A 21,627-nucleotide genomic window follows, 5' to 3' on the forward strand; every position below is an offset into this window, starting at 1 on the left:
CAGCCTATACCTGCCCTGGCACAGCTTCAGGCTGTGTCCCCTTGTTCTGTTGCTGGGTGCCTGGCAGCAGAGCCCAACCCCACCTGGCTACAGCCTCCCTGCAGGCAGCTGCAGGCAGCAATGAGCTCTGCCCTGAGCCTCCTCTGCTGCAGGCTGCACCCCCCCAGCTCCCTCAGCCTCTCCTCACAGGGCTCTGCTCCAGGCCCCTCCCCAGCCTTGCTGCCCTGCTCTGGACACCTTCCAGCACCTCAACATCTCTCTGCAATTGAGGGGCCCAGAGCTGGACACAGCACTCAAGGTGTGGCCTGAGCAGTGCTGAGCACAGGGGCAGAAGAACCTCCCTTGTCCTGCTGCCCACACTGCTCCTGAGCCAGCCCAGGCTGCCATTGGCTCTGCTGCCCACCCGGGCACTGCTGCCTCCTGTTCAGCAGCCAACCACCACCCCCAGGTCCCTGTCTGCCTGGCTGCAGCCTCCCTTCAGGCAGCTGTGGAGAGCAATGAGCTCTGCCCTGAGCCTCCACTTTTCCAGGCTGAACACCTCCAGCTCCTCACAGAGCTCCAGACCTCTCACCAGCCTCTCTCTTCAGCCTTAACTCCCTGAAGGCCTCAGCCAGCCTGGCTTTCAACACACCTTTTGTTGGCCTCCACACCTTCCCTGGGCAGCCTGTTGTGGTCTGTTCAGATCTGAATGCTTTGCCTCTGTAGAACGAGAGGGGATGGAAAGAGTCAAGGTCTGCAGTCCCTGTCTGATGCAATTGCTTTCCTCCCAGGAGAATGGGCACTGCTACTGCAAGGCTAACGTGTGGGGGGCTGCCTGTGACACCTGTGAAGCTGGACATCATGCTCTGCAAAACAAGAACTATTTGGGCTGCCAAGGTAATTAAGATGCTGGGCTTGCTGAGCAGAGAATTGCAGAATCATTAAGGTTGGAAAAGACCTTGGAGATCACTGAGCCCAACCATGAATCCAGCACTGGCAGCTCTGCTGCTGAAGCTTGTCCTTAAGAGCACCCCCAGCTCCCTCTCTGCCTGGCTGCTCTCAGCCACTCTGGCCCCAGCCTGTAGTGCTGCTTTGGGTTGTTGTGGCCAAAGTGTAGAACCCTGCACTTGGCCTTGTTCAGTCTCATCCCCTTGGCCTCTGCCCACCCATCCAGCCTGGCCAGGTCCCTCTGCAGGGCTCTGCTACCTCCAACAGCTCCACAGCTGCTCCTGGCTTGGTGTCATCTGCAAACTCACTGCTGCTGGACAAAATCTCCTGTTCCAGATCATCATTGAAGAACAGGAGTGTGCCCAGCACTGATCCCTGGTGCACACCACTGGTGCCACCATTCACCCCCACTCTCTGGGCCCAGCCTCCAGCCAATTCTTGACCCATATCAGAGTGAATCTGTCCAAGCCCCCTGCATCACCCAGCACAGGTCACACAGAACACATCCAGGCAGACATTGAATACCTCCAAAGAGGGAGACTCCACAGCCCCCCTGGGAAGCCTGTGCCAGGCTCTGGCACCCTCACAGGGGAAAAATTCCTCCTCCTGTTCCCATGGCACTTCCTCTGCCTCAGCTCCCACCACTGCCTCCTGTGCTGTCAGTGGGCATCCCCCAGCAGAGCCTGGCTCCAGCCTCCTGCCACTCACCTTTGCACATTGCTAACCACTGCTGAGGTCCCCTCTCAGTCCCCTCCTCTCCCAGCAGCACAGCCCCAGCTCCCTCAGGCTCTCCTCCTAGCAGAGCTCTTCCATTGCCTTCAGCAGCTTTGTGGCTCTGTGCTGGGCTCTCTCCAGCAGTTCTGTGTCCCTCTTGAACTGGGGGCCCAGCACTGGGCACAGCACTGCAGATGTGGCCTCAGCAGGGCAGAGCAGAGGGGCAGGAGAACCTCTCTGCACCTACTCACCACAGCCCTTCTGACCCACCCCAGACTGGCATTGCCCCTCCTGGCACACTGCTGGCTCATGCTCACCCTCCCATCCACCAGGATCCCCAGGGCCTTTTCCCCTTTGCTGCCTTCCAACAGCTCAGTCCCCAACCTGTGCTGCTCCCTGGGGTTGTTCTTTCCCAGGTGCCAGACTCTGCCCTTGCCCTTGCTGAATTCCATTCAGTTTCTCCCTGCCCACCCCTCAGCCTGTCCCAGCCTGGCTGAGCACCAGCACAGCCTCCTGGTTTTGGGGAGTTATGGGCTACAAAGTGGGGGCTGCAGCTGACTGGTTGCCAGCAGCCTGCAGGGCAGGTTGCAGGGTTTGGCTGTGTGGCTGCAGGTCCTGGCAGATCCCCAGGGACAAGGCTCAGTGCTCCTGGGTTTGGAAAAGTGCCTCGTGTCACATTCCAAGGAGAAATAAAGAGAAGAACCCTCCAGATGGGAAGCAGGAATAATGCAGCTCCTCCCTGGGTGGGGAAGAGGCTGAGGGGCCCTAGGAGGAGGAAGTGCATCAGTGCTGGTGCCTAACTTGTGCAGGCAAGGTGGGGGCTGTGCTGGCTGCTGTCAGTCTGTTCTCTGATGAGGCATTTGGCTTCTGCTCTTTGCCCCACAGGCTGCTGGTGTGATGCTGGAGGATCTCTCAGCCCGGTGTGTGCTGCACCCTCCGGGGGCTGCCGGTGCCGGGCACACGTCGTGGGCACCTCCTGCCAGGAGTGAGTCTGCTGCAGCTGCTCTGAGCCTGTGCTTCAGCTTGGTGCTTCTGACACTGCCCTTCCACAGGCCCCTGCTGTCCTCTCCTGGGGGATGCTGGGTTTGCTGCTGAACAGCTGACTTGTGTTAGAACCATAGAATGGTTTTCAGCTCCTTCAGTCCATCCCTTCTCTGACTCTGCCAAGGCTGGGGCTAAGCCATGGCCCTCAGCACCACAGCTCTGCCTCTTGGAAACAGTTCCAGGCGTGGGGATTCAGCCCCCTGCCTGGGCAGCCTGTGCCAGGCTTTGAGAGCCCATGCAGGGAAGAAGTTTCTTCTGATGTCCAGCCTGAGTCTCCCTTCATATAGCTTGAGGCCATTTCCTCTCATCCTCTCACTCCTTCTTTGGGAGAAGGAACCAACACCAACCCTGCTCCAGCCTCCTCTCAGGCAGCTGCAGAGAGCAATGAGCTCTGCCCTCATTCTCCTCTGCTCCACACTAACCCCCCCAGCTCCCTCAGCTGCTCCTCCCCAGCCTTGTTCTCCAGACCCTTCCTCAGCTTTGTTGCCCTTCTCTGGCCCTGCTCCAGCTCCTCAATGTCCTTCTTGGAGTGAAGACCCCAAACTGAACCCAGCACTCAAGGTGTGGCCTCAGCAGTGCCAGTACAAGGAGGATGATCACTTCCCAGGTCCTGCTCATGCTATTATTGATACCACTTTTGCTGGGCAGTTTCCTCCTGGGGTTTTAATAAGATCTTTTAAACTTGCCCCCTAAAATCCCAGTCCCTGCTTTGCAGCAGTGCTGTGGCCTGTGTAGCTCTGTGCTGTCAAGAGTTGTTGTACAGGAGAAATAAGTAAGCTGTGAAATCTTTTGGGAAGAGAATTCTCATTAGAAACACAGAATTGCTTGGGCTGGAAAAGCCCTCTAAGGTCATTGAGTCCAACCAGTATCACAACCCCACCATGGCCATTAAACCCTGGCCCCAGTTGGCATGGCCACAGCTTTCTGCAACACCTCCAGGCATGGGGACTCCACCACCTCCCTGGGCAGCCTGTTCCAGTGCCTGAGCAATGCAATCATAGGGTTGACTGCATCCATCTTATATCTTGGACTTGTCAGCTGCCATCAGGATTCCTCAGCCAACAGTAAGCCACCTCATGCCCTTTGCTCTGTGCTGTTAGGTGCAGATCACAGAATCACAGAATGAACCAGGTTAGAAATGATCTTCAAGATCATTGAGCCCAACCTAGCATCTAACACCTGCCAATGAGCTAACCCCTGGCACTGAGCACCCCAGCCAGGCCCCTCTTAAACACCCCCAGCCACAGTGCCTCCACCACCTCCCTGGGCAGCCCATTCCAATGCCAATCACTCTCTCTGACAACAACTTCCTCCTCACATCCAGCCTAGACCTGCCCTGCCTCAGCTTCAGGCTGTGTCCCCTTCTTCTGCTGCTGGCTGCCTGGCAGCAGAGCCCAACCCCACCTGGCTACAGCCTCCCTGCAGGCAGCTGCAGGCAGCAATGAGCTCTGCCCTGAGCCTCCTCTGCTGCAGGCTGCACACCCCCAGCTCCCTCAGCCTCTCCTCACAGGGCTGTGCTCCAGGCCCCTCCCCAGCCTTGCTGCCCTTCTCTGGGCACCTTCCAGCACCTCAGCATGTCTCTGCAATGGAGGGGCCCAGAGCTGGACACAGCACTGGAGGTGTGTCCTGACCACACAGCAGCAGCTGATTCTTTCTTGTTCCTTTATCTCCTTGGCAGGCCTGAAAAGAACTACTTCTTCCCTGATCTGCACCAGATGAAGTTCGAGGCTGAGGATGGCACTAGTGCCAAGGGCATGGGCATTGCCTTTGGCTTTGATCCTCAGGAATTTCCAGGATTCAGTTGGAGAGGATATGCCCAGATGAGCTCCATACAAGTAAGCTGCTCCTTCACCCAAGGCTTTGTGTGTGCTGTGTGTGTGCCCAGGGTGCTGCTGTCTGGGTGCAGAGCCAGGGAGAGAGCAGAGCAAAGGAGAGGCTCTCACTAACCCAAGCTCTTTGGCACTGCTGCTGCTGTAGGGTCGTTGCCTGTGCAAATTTGTGCTCTTCAGAAATGTTTTTGCTCTTTTTGGTGAGCAGTAGGTGCACAGAAAAGAACTCAGACCTTTAAAATCCACTGCTGAGGGTGGGAGCTGTTGTCCTGCCGAGGGCACCAGAACAGCAGAAGGTGGATGCTTGGCTAAGTAACTTGGATCTCACAATGCTGTGGCAGTCCCTGTCCATAAGATTTTCAGGTGCCATGGCAGTGCTGCCACTGAAGTCTTCTCACCCTTGCAGAGCAGGGAGAGGCTCCATCTGTCACCTCCACGCTGCAGCAAGCAGGAGGGTGTGTGGTGCAGTGAAAGAAGCTGGGAGTAGGAACACCTCAGCAGCAGCTGGTTTAGTCTCTTGGCTAAACTAACAGCAGCTGAAGGAATAAGTAAACCACACTGGACTGGACTGGTCTCTTCCAACCTGGTTGATTCCATGATTCTATGATTCACACAAAGAAGGTCACAGAATCATGGAATGGCTCAGGCTGGAAGTGGCCTCAGAGATCATCTACTCCAAGCCCCTGCCATGGGCAGGGACAACTCTCAGCTAGACTTTGCTGCTCAAGGGCTCATCCAATCTGGCCTTGAACACCTCCAGGCAGGAGGCAGCCACAGCCTCCCTGGGCAGCCTGTGCCAGAGTCTCAGCACCCTCACACTGGAGAACTTCTGCCTCAGCTCCAAACCATTCCCCCTTGGCCTGGCTCAGACACCCTCAGCAAAAGTCTCTCTGCAGCCTTCCTGCAGGATCCCTTCAGGCACTGGCAGCAGCTCTGATGCCCCCCTGGAGCCTTCTGCTCTGCAGGCTGCACCCCCCCAGCTCCCTCAGCAGTGCTCACAGCAGAGCTGCTCCAGCCCTTGCAGCATCTCTGTGCCCTCCTCTAGCCTCACTCCAGCAGCTCTGTGTCCTCCTGCTGGGGACAGCAGCAGTGGAGGCAGGATTGGAGGTGAGGTCTGAGCAGAGCCAAGGGGCACAATGCCCTCTCCTGCCCTGCTGCCCACACTGCTCTGGCTGCAGCCAGCACACAGCTGCCTGCTGGGCTGCTGGGGAGCTGCTCAGCACCCAACACCCCCAAGGCTCTTTCTTCAGGGCTGCTCTCAACCCTCTCACCATGATTTAATTGTGTGAGAAGGAACCTGCCTGAGTTTGGCCTGCAGTGGCAGGATTTTAGCCCAGTAGAGTTGAGCAGTAACTGGGATTTGCTTGCCCTTGGTGAAAATGTCTCTGGTGGAGCTGTGTCCAGCCTCCAGAGGCTGTGCTAGCCCTAGAGGATCACCACAGACTGAGACACAAGCTCATACCCATCACACAAGCACAGTGATTGCCTGTTTGTTATTTCCCCCCTTTCCTCTTTCCCTCTGTGGGGTTTTTGTTTGGGTGGTTTGGGTTGCTTTGGGTTGGTTTTTTTTTTGGTGGTTTGTTGGGGTTTATTCTAATCCCAGAGCTCATATTTGCTGGATCATCAGAACTGCTCCACAGTCACAAATGAAGGCAACTCTCCAGTAGCTGTGATTTCTTAGGTCCTGTTTTCTGTCACAGCTGCTTTTGGCACTTGCTACCCAGTGGCATTTTGCAAGCAGGTGGTGGAAGGGCTGAGCCTCTCATCTTGCTCAAAGCCTGCATTCATTTGCTTACTTGGATATGACTTTTCACTCGTGTCATTGTCAGCTCCAAGCCCTCCTGGGTTAGATCCTTGCATAATTCCTTGCAGGAAGCCATCAAGATGCTGAGAGAGCTGCAGCAGCTCTGCTATGGGGACAGGCTGAGAGAGTTGGGGCTGTGCAGCCTGGAGAAGGCTTCCAGGAGACCTTGGAGTTGTCTTACAGGATCTGAAGGTGGCTTCAGGAGGGCTGAGGAGGGACTATTGACAAGGTCTGGGAATGGCAGGAGGAGGAGGAATGGGTTTGAAGTGGCAGAGGGGAGATTGAAAGTGGATGTTAAGAAGTTGTTTGCAATGAGGGTGGTGAGAGACTGGCACAGGTTGAGGGTGGTGAGACACTGGCACAGGTTGAGGGTGGTGAGACACTGGCACAGGTTTCCCAGGGAGGTTGTGGAGCACAGAAGCACCCAATGTGATCAAAGATCACATTGGGTGCTTCTGTGCTCCACAACCTCCCTGGAGGTGTTCAGGACCAGGTTGGATGAGACCTTGAGTGACCTGTTCTAGTAGGAGGTGTCCCTGCCTATGGCAGGGGGTTGGAGCTGGCTGATCCTTGAGGTATCCTTCTCCCTTTCCATGTCAACCAATGCTTGTAAAACCTTCTCCTGCTTGTCAAGACTCTCCACACTGGTCTGCTGCCCTTCTGCAGTCACCTAGGTTGTAGCTCTCCAGGCTCTGCAAGCTCTCTCAGCTCTGACACTGTTGTGGGTCTGCCTTTGCTTTGTGCTTTACAGTTCTGTTAAGAAAGTGAAGGTCTCTGCAGTGCTGAGCACCAATGAGGGCTACACACTCAGAGCAGTGCCTGAGAGCTGCAGTCTTGCTTTTCTGGGAGCTTGCAGGGGTAGGAGGAAATGAGGCTTTGTGCTCCCTTCTCACTGTGTGGAGCAGAGAAAACCTATGTGCAGTTCAGAGAATGTCAGGGGCTGGAAGGGACCTCTGGAGATGATCCAGTCCAAGCCCCCTGCCAGAGCAGGATCACCCAGAGCAGATCACACAGGAACACATCCAGGCAGGTTTGGACTATCTCCAGAGAGGGAGCTGGGGAAGCAGAATGTACCACAGTGGTGGGGAGCTCACTGTGCCCTGTTAGAAGGTTGTGATGGGTGAACTGGTGGGAGCTGGATTATGAGGGGAGCTTTATATTTAGGATGGAAAGAAGGGAGCCAAATCCTTGAGGCTGCACCAGTCCTGCTTTTGCCTAACCCACTACCACCCTGTGTAGGTGAAGACTCTGCTGGGTCTGTTGCTCTGTGTGTTAAACAGTGGGGGCTGTGTGGCTCCAGAGGTGCCAGCTCAGCCCCAGGGCAGTCCCACATGGGCACAGTTGCTGCAGGATCTGGTGGAGGAGCAGAATTTCAGTGGCATTCTGAGATGTCTGCATGCTGGGGAGTGTTGTGAGTGGTCTCAGGCTAGGATCAGTGATTCTGGCCTGTTCCTTAGGAAGCCAGGAATGTGGCCTTGATACCAAATGCCTCCTTTATGGCATGGCAGGGAAGAAAAAGGATGAACTCCTGTGCATGTATCCACACAGCTGGGTCTGCCTGGGGAAGCTGCTGGCCAAGAGTTTCACTTAACAGGAAGTTTTGTTCTGTGTTCTTTTGTGAGCTGCCTGAGCCTTTCTGTTCTCTCAGGGGCTTTGTCTTTGCCAAATGGTTTCTCTCTCTCTGGATGTTAGTAACTAATAATATCTTTTCCTGTCCTCCTTTTCCCCTTCCTTTCTTACTTTCCCCAGCCAGAGGTGGTTGTGCCTATCGCTGTGACTTCCCCTAAGCTCTTCTACCTTCTCCTCTGCTATGTCAACCTGGGCTCAAAAAGCTCCAAAGGGAAGATGTCAGTTGCTGAGGGGAAACATTCTGGCACTAATTATCCTTGTAAGTGAATTAATCTTCCCACCAGGCTGACCTGTCCTCTGTTGTATGCCAGCACTGCCACTCCAGCACACACACCAGCCTGCAGATGCCTTCTCCTCCTAGGATGCTGCATGCATGGCTTCTGCCTGGCCCTTTTTTCAGCACCTCAAGGCTTGTTTTGGTTATTAACTTTGTTTTTGCAGAATGAAGTGAGGATAACTTTGAATGTGGACAGATCCAGGCTCTCCTTATTTCGCCTTGTCCTGAGGTACCTTAACCCTGGAGGGCAGACCCTATCTGGGCGCGTGTCGGTTTGGCAGTCTCAGCCTGCAACAGGTAGGTGCAACTCAATGGCACAAGAGAGCTGAGGACTTTTAGGTCACAGGAGCCTGTTCAGGCTGCTCCTAGGTCAGAGTTGCAATGGCACTTGCAATGAGTCACTTGTACCAGTGTTGGTGCTTTGTCAGTGTATTCTGCTGCACTTCTGCTATGGCTCTGTTTGCATGGGACCTCTGCCTCTTACAGGAATCAACTCTTCATAGAATCACAGAATCAAGCAGGTTGGAAGGGAGCTCCAAGCTCAGCCAGCCCAACCTAGCACCCAGCCCTGCCCAACCAACCAGACCATGGCACTAAGTGCCCCAGCCAGGCTTGGCTGCAACACCTCCTGCCACAGCCACTCCACCACCTCCCTGGGCAGCCCATTCCAATGCCAATCACTCTCTCTGCCAGGAACTTCCTCCTAACATCCAGCCTCAACCTGCCCTGGCACAGCTTGAGACTCTATCCCTTTGTTCTGTTGCTGGCTGCCTGGCAGCAGAGCCCAACCCCACCTGGCTACAGCCTCCCTGCAGGCAGCTGCAGGCAGCAATGAGCTCTGCCCTGAGCCTCCTCTGTTGCAGGCTGCACACCCCCAGCTCCCCCCATTTCCAAATGTTTGCCAAGCTCAGCACTTTCTGCACTTGGAAGCTCTGAGATTTGTGGTTTAGGAGGCACTTAAAGAAGGGATAACAACATATAATTTGGTTTAGTTGTCTTTAGTGTTTCAGTTTAAAAGTGCCTTCTGCCTTCAGGTTGGACTCAATCATCTTAGAGGTCTTTTCCAACTCAATGACCTTGGAGGTCTGTTCCAGCCTGGTTGATTCTGTCATTCATCCAGTGAATAGCATTTACCTAAGCATGAATCCAGCCTTACTAAGTTATAGAATCAGGCAATTGTTTTGGTTGGAAAAGCCCTCTAAGATCATCCAGTCCAACCATCAACCTAAGACCACCATGGCCATTAAACCATGTCCCCAGGTGCCATGGCCACAGGTTTCTTGAACACCTCCAGGGGTGGGGACTCCAGCACCTCCTTGCTCCAATCACTCTTGCAGCCAAGAAATTGTTCCTGGTAGGCAGTTAGCTCCAGCCCCCAGCAGCATGTGATGGCTTTTGGGCCTGGGTAACAGAGAAGTGCTTCATAGCCTTGGCATGCTGGAGGCATATCAAGTCTGTATGCAGTTATCTCTTGTTCTGCCTAACCTCAGCAGAGTGATGGGATTTTAGTCACAGGTCCTGTTAGTTGTCCTTTCAGAGGAGACAAAACTGGACTTCACTGATATCACTTGGCAGGCTGTCAGCAGTTCATGGTCATGCCTGGTTTATATTGCCTGGCACAAAGGGAACAGCTTTTGTCTGTGCCTTTGGGGCTTCAAAGAGGAAACCTTTAATATAGATAGGAAGGCTTCTTTTTGATAAAGGACACCACTGCTGCCTTTCCCTTCTAAACCACCCTGCCCAGAAGTTAACCTTCAGTGACTGTCTGTAACTAAAAGGTGCCACTGAGAACCTCCAGTATCTGTGATATTTGGCAGAGGGTTGCACAGAAACAGCCTTTGTGTCAGCTGAACCTGCTGTGAGGCAGTGCAGGGACACAGAATCACAGAATCAAGCAGGCTGGAAGAGAGCTCCAAGCTCAGCCAGCCCAACCTAGCACCCAGCCCTGCCCAACCAACCAGACCATGGCACTAAGTGCCCCAGCCAGGCTTGGCTTCAACACCTCCAGGCACAGCCACTCCACCACCTCCCTGGACAGCCCATTCCAATGCCAATCACTCTCTCTGACAACAACTTCCTCCTCACATCTAGCCTGAACCTGCCCTGCCACAGCTTGAGACTCTATCCCTTTCTTCTGTCCCTGGCTGCCTGGCAGCAGAGCCCAACCCCACCTGGCTACAGCCTCCCTGTAGGCAGCTGCAGGCAGCAATGAGCTCTGCCCTGAGCCTCCTCTGCTGCAGGCTGCACCCCCCCAGCTCCCTCAGCCTCTCCTCACAGGGCTGTGCTCCAGGCCCCTCCCCAGCCTTGCTGCCCTGCTCCAAATACCTTCCAGCACCTCAACATCTCTCTTGAACTGAGGAGCCCAGAAGTGGACACAGCACTTGAGGTGTGTCCTGAGCAGTGCTGAGCACAGGGGCAGAAGAACCTCCCTTGTCCTATTGGCCACAGTGTCCCTGAGCCAGGCCAGGATGCAGTGCAGAACACTGCAGATGTGGGCACCACAGGGGTGAGCTGTGCTTGGCTGACCCAGTTTGGTCAAGACTAATAAGCACAGACCCAAGCACAGCCTAGCTCTTGCTCTATGTGTTAATACACAGTGACAGAAGGACATTGACCAGCTCCTGTTGGGCCAGGTGTGATGGATGAAGGCATCAGCCCAGCCCACTAAGCAGGCAGAGCCCTGTTACACAGTCTCTTGTTTTTGACCTGATTTTGATTTTTACCTTTTTCTTTTTGGCTGGCAGGGGCTGCTCAGAGCCAAGAGTTTGTCTTCCCACCCAGTAAGGAGCCAGCTTTTATCACAATCCCAGGAAAAAGCTCTGCAGAGCCTTTCTCTCTGGTTCCAGGCACGTGGACTGCCAGTATAATGGCAGAGGAAGTCCTCTTGGTAAGAAAACAATTGAGGAAAACAAGTGTTTGAGGGCTGTCATGATAGCACTGCTCTGCAGCTGCTGGCCAGGGAGGACCCTGCAAGCAACTGAAGTGCAGCAGCAGAATGGAAGTGTGGAAATTCACAGCTCTGCCTCTCCTTTCCTGTTTTCCACCTCTGTCTTTCAGCTGCTCCAGTTTCTCCTGGGCTTGCAGGGCTTTAAGGCTATCTGGAATCTGTGCTTTCAAAGGGTAGAAGAGCATTAAAACACAGCAGAGTGGGCTGAGCTGGTGGAAATTCATCCTTCTACACATCAGGTGTCGAGTCTGAAGCTTGGCTCAGCCACAGATGCCCAAGGCCTTAGCTTCTGGGGAGAAGTGTTGCAGGATGGGCTGCATGGGCAATGTCTGGAGGTTTTGTCTTCCCAGCATTCATCTCCTTTCACTCACTGAAACTCAGCATCGTTCTGGCAGCAGTGCTTGAGGTGATCACCCAGGAGACACCTTAAAGCTGTGTGGGCACCAAGGCAGCATGCTGGGGCTCAGCTGGGTGAGCAAGTTTCAGCCCCACCTCACACAGGGTTAACTAGGAGCCAGTGTCTCCAGCTGTAAAGCTTGGAGCACTCTGGAACTCCTGGGATACCACATAAAAACGGTGCTAGGATCATGTAGAATCACAGAGTCAGCAAGGTTGGACAAGAGCTCGAAGATCAAGCCCAAACTTCTACTCAGCATTCCCATGACTGCCAGACCACATCCCCAAGTGCCACATCCACTTGTTTCTTGAACACCTCCAGCCATGGGCACTCCACCACCTCCCTGGGCAGCCTCTACCAATCCCTGACCACTCTTGCATCAAAGACATTTTTTCCTCCTCTCCAACCTAACCCTCCCCTGGCACAGCCTGAGGCCATTTCCTCTTTCCGTGCCTTTGTGTGTGAGAAGAGACCAACCCCAGCCTCACTGCAGCCTCCCTTCAGGGAGCTGTAGAGAGCAGTGAGGTACCTTTCAGCCTCCTCTTCTCCAGGCTGAACAATCCCAGCTCCCTCAGCCTCTCCTCACCAGCTCTGCTCTCCAGACCCCTCGCCAGCTTCATTGCCCTTCTCTGGACCTGCCCCAGCCCCTCAATGTCCTTCTTACATTGCAGTGTCCACAACTGGAGGAGTGCTGCTGCTGTGGCCTCACCAGTGCTGAGCTCAGGGGGGACTCACTTGCTTAGAGAGCCTGCAGAAGTGTTTCTTGCTGAACGACTCAGCTCATGGTTATTGTGCCTGGTGGGGATTTTACCCATAGCTTTGAGAAGTACTTTCTGAGTGCTCTTAGCTCAGCAGGCTCTTGCAGTCACAGGTTCTATACAGAGGCTCTCGTTGAGGTACAGCAGAGCAAAACCAGAGCAGCTTTTGAAGCATGGCTTAACAGCTGAGGTGAAATGCCTGGAGCAAGTCACCCACAGCTGAGCTGTGTGCAGGTGGATGGCACTGATGGGTCCAACTGCAAGCAGCTGGCTGTGTGTTACCAGACCTGGGGAGGCTCCTTTCTGTGCTGGTTTGAACCTCACTGGAATGTATTTACTGAGAGAACCCAAACCCTTAGCTGTGAGAGGCAAGAAAACAACAGCAGCCTGTGTCACCCACTCTTCTGCTGAGAAGTGCAACCAGGCAAACCAGAGCTCACTCACTCCTGCTCACACTGCTCAGCTCTCACCTCTGCCTGTGCCTTCTCTCTGGTGCTCTGCTCTCTGTGGCTGTCTCTGCCTTAACTCTAATCCAACCTGACCCTTTTTCCTCTAACCTCCTTGTGGTCCTTTTGACATCTCACTTCAGATCTCCCCAGATTTATAGTGTGAGATGTCCGTGGGTTGCTCTGGTTATTTCTGAAGGGTGGGAAAGAGGGAGGGGGAAGGGGGGATTGGGCCAGGAGCCCTCCTGGGGGCTCTGTTTCTGGGAGGGGCATTGTGCTTGTGTGTTACTTTGACCTGTATATATCTGTGTATATCTGCTGGTATGGTCTGCTAAGCTGCAAATACTGCTTCATCCCTTAACTTCCAGCCAGCTGAATCTAGGCTGGGTGAGTTTCTTAAGTGTGGGGGGGCAGGGAACTCCCAAACCATCACACCACCTCTGTGAGGTATAAACAGAGATAGGGAGACAAGTTACAGAAGTCACAGTCATAGAATCAAGCAGGTTGGAAGAGAGCTCCAAGCTCATCCAGCCCAACCTATCCCCCAGCCCTATCCAATCAACCAGACCATGGCACCAAGTGCCTCATCCAGTCTTTGCTTGAACACCTCCAGGGATGCTGACTCCACCACCTCCCTGGGCAGCCCATTCCAAAGGCAATGATGTTGTTGGCCTGTGCCACGACAAAGTAAACCCACAGCTTGCAGCCAGGCTCTGTAACATTTACCTATGGGCTTGGGTTTGCTCAGGGCTGCCTTGTGAAAGCTGTGAGATGTTCCTCTCCCCATTCCTGCATGCCTTGCACTTGCTCTGTCCTCTCTTCCCAGGATTACCTGGTGCTGCTACCCAGTGATTACTACGAAGCATCCATCTTGCAGATCCAAGTGACAGAGCCTTGCAGCCCTTCAGGGGACACTTCAAGAGGGCAGTCAGTATATGTGCTCCAGAGTAAACCACTTGTTGTGTTGTTGTTGTTCTCCTGCTGCACTTGCAAGCAGCAATAATCCCCTGTTCTCTCTGCTCTTTTGTTCCTCTGCAAGCTGCCTGCTCTATCAGCATTTGCCCCTGGACAGATTTTCCTGTGTCCTTGGGTCAGAGGCATCACATTTCAGAGCTGGGAGAGACTTCAGAGGAATACCTCTGCAACAGCCAACTCCTCATCGACCAGTGCTGGCCCAGATCAGTGGAAGAGAGGTCAGGTCCCTGCCTAATTGCAGTCCCATCTGCGCTGCTGACTGTAAATCTGCTGCACTTCAATGGTTGCAGGTTTCCAGCTGAGGGTTTGCAGATCTGTAATGCAAGCCCAAGGGAGACTCTGCACCAAGTTCTGCAGCACTGTGATCAATGGAATCACAGAATTGTTTGGGTTGGAAAAGGCCTCTAAGATCACTCAGTCCAACCATCAATCTAACACCACCCTGTCCCCAAGTGCCATGGCCACAGGTTTCTTGAGCACCTCCAGCCGTGGGCACTCCACCACCTCCCTGGGCAGCCTCTGCCAGTCCCTGACCACTCTTGCTGCAAAGAAATTTCCCCTGCTCTCCAACCTAACCCTCCCCTGGCACAATTTCAGGACATTTCCTCTCCTGATCCTTGTCTGACTCTTATTAGTGGACAGAATGCTAAGAATTGCTGTCATCCTTCCAGGAGTCTTTCAGAACTTGCAGCCCAGCAGAGCAATGGCAGCCTGGGCTGCATCAGAAGTGTAGCCAGCAGATGGGGAGGGATGATTCTGCCCCTCTGCTCTGCTGGGACCTCACCTGGAGTACTCTGCCCAGTTTTGGAACCTCCACCACAAGAGAGACGTGAACCTGGTGGAGTGGGTCCAGAGGAGGCTACAGAGATGATCAGAGGGCTGGAGCACATCTCCTGTGGAGACTGGCTGAAAGGATTGGGGTTGTTCAGCCTGGAGAAGAGAAGGCTCCAGGGAGACCTTAGAGCAGCATTTCACTAACTGAAGGGGACCTACAGGCAGGCTGGGGAGGGACTGTTTAGAAGGGCCTGTAGTGATAGGACAAGGGCAATGGTTTGAAACTGGAGCAGGGGAGATTTGGGTTGGACATTAGGAGGAAGAGTGGCACAGTGAGAGTGGTAAAGCACTGGCACAGGCTGCCCATGGATAGTGATAGTGATAGGACAAGGGCAATGGTTTGAAACTGGAGCAGGGGAGATTTGGGTTGGACATTAGGAGGAAGAGTGGCACAGTGAGAGTGGTAAAGCACTGGCACAGGCTGCCCATGGATGTGGTTAAGGCCCCATCCCTGAAAGTATTCAAGGTCAGATTTGATTTGCCCTGGGCAGACTGATGTATCATAGAACCAAGCAGGTTGGAAGAGAGCTCCAAGCTCCCCCAGCCCAACCGAGCACCCAGCCCTGCCCAACCAACCAGACCATGGCACTAAGTGCCCCAGCCAGGCTTGGCTGCAACACCTCCAGCCACGGCCACTCCACCACCTCCCTGGGCAGCCCATTCCAATGCCAATCACTCTCTCTGCCAACAACTTCCTCCTCACATCCAGCCTCAACCTGCCCTGGCACAGCTTGAGATGTGTTTGGAGGTGTCCCTGCTGAGTGCAGAGGGCTGTACAAGATGACCTTTGAGGGCCCTTTCCAACTCAGTGCAGTCTGTGACTCCGTGAGAGCTGGCCCTGGACTCATGCTTTTTCCTTTTCAATGATCTTGACCTAGGTCCACGTAGAGATGACCTTAAAGGTTCCTCAGGTGGGTCGCTATGCTCTGGTGTTTGAATATGCCAATGAAGAGGATCAGCTGTACACTGCCCAGGTAGAAATACAGAGCCCTGGGTCTGCCACCAGAGGCAGAGTGAGAATATACAGCTGTAAATACAGGTAAGAGTGCCTGGTGGAACCACTGAACAACTAAACCAGCAGATGGGCTCTGATTCTGGTTTTGTACATTGTAATCTATGTAGGTGTTGGAATATATATTGGGAACTATGTAGATGGTTCAGGTTTGGGGTGATTTGCAAGTACCTGCATGGGTCTGTGGGTGTTGGACAGACTTTAACTGTCTCTGTGCAGCCAGGACTGATACTGCTTCAGTCACTCTGAAAGTTCACTGCAGCTGCTGAGTTTCACTAGAGGAACAGTGAACGTTTCCTATACAAAGGATTGGTGTTTTCATGAGCATTCATGCAGCACACAGAATCCCAGCATGGTGAGCTTAGAAGGCAGCTCTGGAGGTCAGCCAGTCCATCCCCCTGGCTAAAGCAAAGTCACCCACAGCAGCTTGCCCAGGATCACAATGTCCAGGAGGGTTTGGAATCTCTGCAGAGGAGGAGACTCCACAACCTCTCTGGGCAGCCTGCTCCAGGGCTTGCAGTGGGTTCCAGTTTGTGCCCATTGCCCCTTGTCCTGTCACTGAGTACCACTGACAGGAGTCTCACTCCACCCTCCTGATCCCCACCCTTTAGCTCTTGCTGAGCATTGATCAGATCCCCTCTGGGGCTGCTCTTCACCAGGCTCGACAGCCTCAGGGCTCTCAGCCTGTCCTCCTCAGAGATGCTGCAGTCCCTTCAGCATCTTTGGAGCTCTGTTGGACTCTCACCAGCAGCTTATCCTTCTGTGAATCCAGTGGAGGAGCATCACTGCTGGCTGCAGATGCCTGCACTGGTTTTGTTCAGTTGAAAGCATGTCCAAGGGCTTTGGCTGTAAAACCCATAGCTGCCAGGCTTACAAGAGCACTGCCACCATTTCTAGCCAGATGTGCTGAAGCAGAAGGATAAAGGCCTTGGAAGTGCTGGGTGTAGCTGTGCTCTGGCTGCTAGGCTGTGGGCAGCTCTTCAGCCCAATGCTGACTGCTGAGGTTAGTGCAGATGTTTCTGCCCAAGGGGTTTGGTCTGTCCTGAGTGAGATGGTCTTTGAGTATGTTGATGACTCAAACTAGAGTTGTGATCCTGCAGATGTTGGCACCCTTGGGAGAGCCCAGCCAGTGCCAGGGCACTACAGACATGCCTCTGTCTTTGCTGTGAGCCAAGTCTTCAGCTGGCAGTTTGACAGTAAGAAAAATCCTTTTCATCAGCACCTTTGTGATCCAGAGCAGAGCCTCGTGGAGCAGGGACCCTGTCAGGCTGGTGCTGGGAGAAGCTTTTATGTGACACTCTGAGCCCCAAACTACTTGATGTCAGCCTTCCACTTGATGGCTTTGTTTTTAACTCCCCAACACCTTTTATGGGCTCTTGGGACATAGCTGTTTGGTGATGTGACACGTTAAGACCCTGCTGATGACAACACAAAGCAAGCCCTTGCCTCTTTAACGTGGCACTGCAGCAAAGCCCTTCTGCAGCCATTCTGCATGAAGCTAATGGTCACACTGCAAGGAAGCTGCTGTGTCATCTTCCCTAAGCAGGGAGCTGCGAGTCTCTGCTGCTGAAAAATAAGTCCTGCAGAGGGACCTGGCCAGGCTGGATGGGTGGGCAGAGGCCAAGGGGATGAGACTGAACAAGGCCAAGTGCAGGGTTCTACACTTGGGCCACAACAACCCCAAGCAGGACTACAGGCTGGGGCCAGAGTGGCTGAGAGCAGCCAGGCAGAGAGGGAGCTGGGGGTGCTGATAGATAGTAAGCTGAAGATGAACCAGCAGAGTGCCCAGGTGGGCAGCAGAGCCAATGGCATCCTGGGCTGGCTCAGGAGCAGTGTGGGCAGCAGGACAAGGGAGGTTCTTCTGCCCCTGTACTCAGCACTGCTCAGGCCACCCCTTGAGTGCTGTGTCCAGTTCTGGGCCCCTCAATTCAAGAGAGATGTTGAGGTGCTGGAAGGTGTTTGGAGAAGGGCAGCAAGGCTGGGGAGGGGCCTGGAACACAAACCCTATGAGGAGAGGCTGAGGGAGCTGGGGGTGTGCAGCCTGCAGCAGAGGAGGCTCAGGGCAGAGCTCATTGCTGTCTGCAGCTGCCTGCAGGGAGGCTGTAGCCAGGTGGGGTTGGGCTCTGCTGCCAGGCAGCCAGCAACAGAACAAGGGGACACAGCCTCAAGTTGTGCCAGGGAAAGTCTAGGCTGGATGTTAGAGGAAGTTCTTCACAGAGAGAGTGATTGGCATTGGAATGGGCTGCCCAGGGAGGTGGTGGAGTGGCTGTGCCTGGAGGTGTTCAAGCAAAGCCTGGATGAGGCACTTAGTGCCATGGTCTGGTTGACTGGATAGGGCTGGGGGATAGGTTGGACTGGATGATCTTGGAGGTCTCTTCCAACCTGCTTGATTCTGTGATTCTATGAATGCCAGAGTGAGGCACATACAGGTAAGATCAAGGAGTATCTTGTGCCAGGCCTGCTCACAGCTCTGTGAGCTTGGTTATTCCCAACAGAGCTTCATAACAGAGCAGAACGTTGCAAGCTTCCAGCAGACTGCAAATAAGGAACCTGAATTTCTTTGCTCTCAGTGTCATTAGGTCTGAGCTGAGCTTGTTCCTCAGCTGTGCCCTAAACAAGAGTGAAAATTCCCCAATTTCTGGTTCCTAGAGGAGAAACAAAGCAGCTGTGATGGTGGCTCCAGCTTCTCACCCATGGCATGCTGGCTGCCCTGGCACCCATGGCATGCTGGCTGCCCTAGCTGAGCAGAAGTGCAGAAGAAATCAGAGCCTTAAAATGACTTCTCTGTAGCAAAAGGGAACTGGTGCTACTTTTGGCAAGTTTCAGAGGTCATTCTGACTGAAGGAGGCAAAGATCAAAGGCATTAGCAAGGCTCTTTCCCCTGTACTCAGCACTGGTTAGGCCACACTCCACCACCTCCCTGGGCAGCCCATTCCAATGCCAATCACTCTCTCTGACAACAACTTCCTCCTCACATCCAGCCTAGACCTGCCCTGACACAGCTTGAGGCTCTGTCCCCTTCTTCTGTTGCTGGCTGCCTGGCAGCAGAGCCCAACCCCACCTGGCTACAGCCTCCCTGCAGGCAGCTGCAGGCAGCAATGAGCTCTGCCCTGAGCCTCCTCTGCTGCAGGCTGCACCCCCCCAGCTCCCTCAGCCTCTCCTCACAGGGCTGTGCTCCAGGCCCCTCCCCAGCCTTGCTGCCCTGCTCTCAACACCTTCCAGCACCTCAGCATCTCTCTTGAACTGAGGAGCCCAGAACTGGACACAGCACTCCAGGTGTGTCCTGAGCAGTGCTGAGCACAGGGGCACAAGAACCTCCCCTGTCCTGCTGCCCACACTGCTCCTCCTACTGCACATTCACCCATCTCCTAAGGGCTCTTGGCATCCAGCAGGGTGACTGGGCACCAGCAGTGAGGCCAGGCAAGGCAGGCAGCTGAGCTAGCAGCCTGAAGAGCATGGCAGTGGCAGCAGGCTCAGATGTAACCCTGCCTCCTGTCCCAGCTTCCTCTGTCGCAGCGCTGTCGTTGACGATGGGAACCGCATTGCAGCCTATGACCTTCTAGCAGACACCAAGATGCACCTCACAGCAGCAGCACTGCATTTGCTTCTGGTGAGTTCCCATCTCTCCTTTCCCTCTTGTCATTCTTGGTCCTTGACACAATCAGCCTGTGCTCACATGCTGTGTGGTAATGTGGGAAGTGCCTGTCAGCTGCTTGAAGGTGTTGCTTTATAGAGCTGAGGCAAACTTGCTCAGTTTCAAAGGCCAGCAGGACTTTGCCTTTCCTGGCAAAGCTTGTTCCACTTGGGCTTTGTTTCAGTTCCCCTCTCTCTTCTGCTTTAAGTGAAAAACCTTTTGGTAGATTTTATGCTCAATGTTTTTTCTCCTTATCTTTCCTAGAAGCACAGAATCAGTCAGGGCTGGAAGGGACCACAAAGTTCAGCCAGCTCCAACCCCCCTGCCATGGGCAGGGACACCTCACGCTAGATCAGGTTGCTCAGAGCCTCATCCAGCCTGGCCTTAAACACCTCCAGGGATGAGGCTTCCACCACCTCCCTGGGCAACCCCTGCCAGGCTCTCACTACCCTCATGCTGAACAATTTTTTCCTCACATCCAGGCTGACTCTACCCATTTCCAGCTCTGTTCCATTGCCCCCAGTCCTGTCACTCCCTGACAACCTAAAAAGTCCCTCCCCAGCTTTCTTGTAGCCCACTTCAGACACTGAAAGGCCACAAGAAGGTCACCTGGGAGCCTTCTCCTCTTCAGACTGCACAGTGCCAACTCCCTCAGTCTCTCCTCACAGCAGAGCAGCTCCAGCCCTTTGCTCATCCTCCTGGCCCTGCTCTGGACACCTTCCAGCACCTCCACATCCCTCCTGCCCCAGAGGCTCCAGAGCTGGATGCAGCACTCCAGGTGTGGTCTCAGCAGAGCAGAGCAGAAGGGCAGGATCACCTCCCTGGCCCTGCTGCCCACACTGCTGCTGCTGCAGCCCAGGCTCTGGTTGCTCTCTGGGCTGCCAGAGCAGACTCCTTTTCTTCCAAAGCCATGTGGGAGTTTCCTGGGTCTCTTTCAGAATTCAGGATCAGTTGGAAGCACTTTGAGTTAAAAGCCTTCATCGCCAAGTTGAAGTACTTGGAATTAAAATCCTTCACTGCCCTCTCTGGGCCACCCCAGGAATAGAGCTTTCTGCACACCAGTTTTCTCCTGTTATTTGTGTTCTCTACTTTAGGAAGTGAGTTACACAATTGGTTAAAATCCAGAGCTGAAGCTCAGCTATAAACTGAGTCAAATCCAGAGCTGAAACTCAGCTACAAAGGCAGAGCAGTTTCCTGGCACTGTTGGCAGCTGGTACCTGCTGCCTTCCTTTCATGAGGCAGTGTACAGCAGTGTGAGCAGAGACCTTTGCAACTCACAGCATCAGTTCCTGTGCTAATCCAGATCCAAATGCAAGAGATATTAGTCTGCATCCCCACACCTGGAAGTTTCCTGTGCTAAGAATCTCTGCTTTTATTTCTGATTTCTCCTTTTCTGAATCAAATGCTGCAAGATCAATGCCAACAGGAAACATTCCTCTGTGCTAAGTGTAAAGACTGCACCTAAAGATAGGAAGAAGGGGAGAAGGAATTGCTTCTGCCAGATGGGTGCTAGTCATGGAGCCAATGGAGGCAGCTCTGGAGTTAAAGATCCTGCTTTGACCCTCTGTCATATGAAGCAGAGTGGCAAAGGGAACCACCTCCAACACTGGAATTCAGAAGTCTGGCCTAAATAAAGGGGAAATAGGGTTCTTGAGGACAGCCTTCATGGAGTCATGGTTGGAAGGGAAGGTGTGAGTTGTTATCCTGTTAGCCTGTTAGAAGAAGTTGTGCAACAGCATTTTCTCAACTGACATTCAAACCTGCAAAGTAATTGTGTCAGAAGGAGAACAGACTTAATTGCAGTGAGTCAGTGGCTTTTAGCCACCTGTTTTCATCTGTTTCTTTATGACATTGTAGTCAGCAGCATGTTGATAGAGGAATTTGTGTGCAAGCACAATTGTGCACGCTGGGGGATAGGTTGGACTGGATGATCTTGGAGGTCTCTTCCAACCTGATTGATTCTATGATTCTATTCTATTCTATGAGTTGGAAGAGCTTGCCTGCAGCTGGTGAGCAGCTGCACTTGCATGTTGTGCTCCAAGAGTGCTGTTCACCAGGAGGAGGTGAGGGCTGGCCTGCTGGGAAGCAGCTCTGTGGGAAAGGACCTGAGGGTGTTGGTGGTCGAGTTCCCCATGAGCCTCAAACACAGCCCCAGGGCCAAGAAGGTCAGAGGTGTCCTGCAGTGCATGAGGAAGGGTGCAGGCAGCAGGTCAAGCAGCATTCTCCTCATACTCTCTTCAACTCTACTGAGGTCACATCTGGAGTTCTGAGACCAGTTCTGGGCTCCCCAGTTCCAGAGAGACAGGGAAGTGCTGGGGGCAGTCCAGGGGAGGCTGCAAAGCTGCTGAGGGGCCTGGAGCAGCTCTGTGAGGAGCAAAGGCTGAGAGCCCTGGGGCTGAG

General features: G+C 53.8%; 1 protein-coding gene across 1 annotated transcript in view; it reads left to right on the forward strand.

Moving 5' to 3' along the window:
- LAMA3 (laminin subunit alpha 3) overlaps positions 1–21,627 on the forward strand; it is a 179,789-nt gene that overhangs the window by 45,667 nt on the left and 112,495 nt on the right. The window contains exons 12-20 of the mRNA XM_064170537.1: positions 771–876; positions 2,527–2,626; positions 4,364–4,520; positions 8,389–8,521; positions 10,969–11,111; positions 13,599–13,699; positions 13,812–13,965; positions 15,460–15,620; positions 19,095–19,203. Coding sequence (XP_064026607.1) covers positions 771–876; positions 2,527–2,626; positions 4,364–4,520; positions 8,389–8,521; positions 10,969–11,111; positions 13,599–13,699; positions 13,812–13,965; positions 15,460–15,620; positions 19,095–19,203 — 1,164 coding nt within the window. The remainder of the gene's footprint in view (positions 1–770; positions 877–2,526; positions 2,627–4,363; positions 4,521–8,388; positions 8,522–10,968; positions 11,112–13,598; positions 13,700–13,811; positions 13,966–15,459; positions 15,621–19,094; positions 19,204–21,627) is intronic.

Source organism: Pogoniulus pusillus, chromosome 34, assembly GCF_015220805.1.
Source record: "Pogoniulus pusillus isolate bPogPus1 chromosome 34, bPogPus1.pri, whole genome shotgun sequence".
NCBI classification, from domain to species: domain Eukaryota; kingdom Metazoa; phylum Chordata; class Aves; order Piciformes; family Lybiidae; genus Pogoniulus; species Pogoniulus pusillus.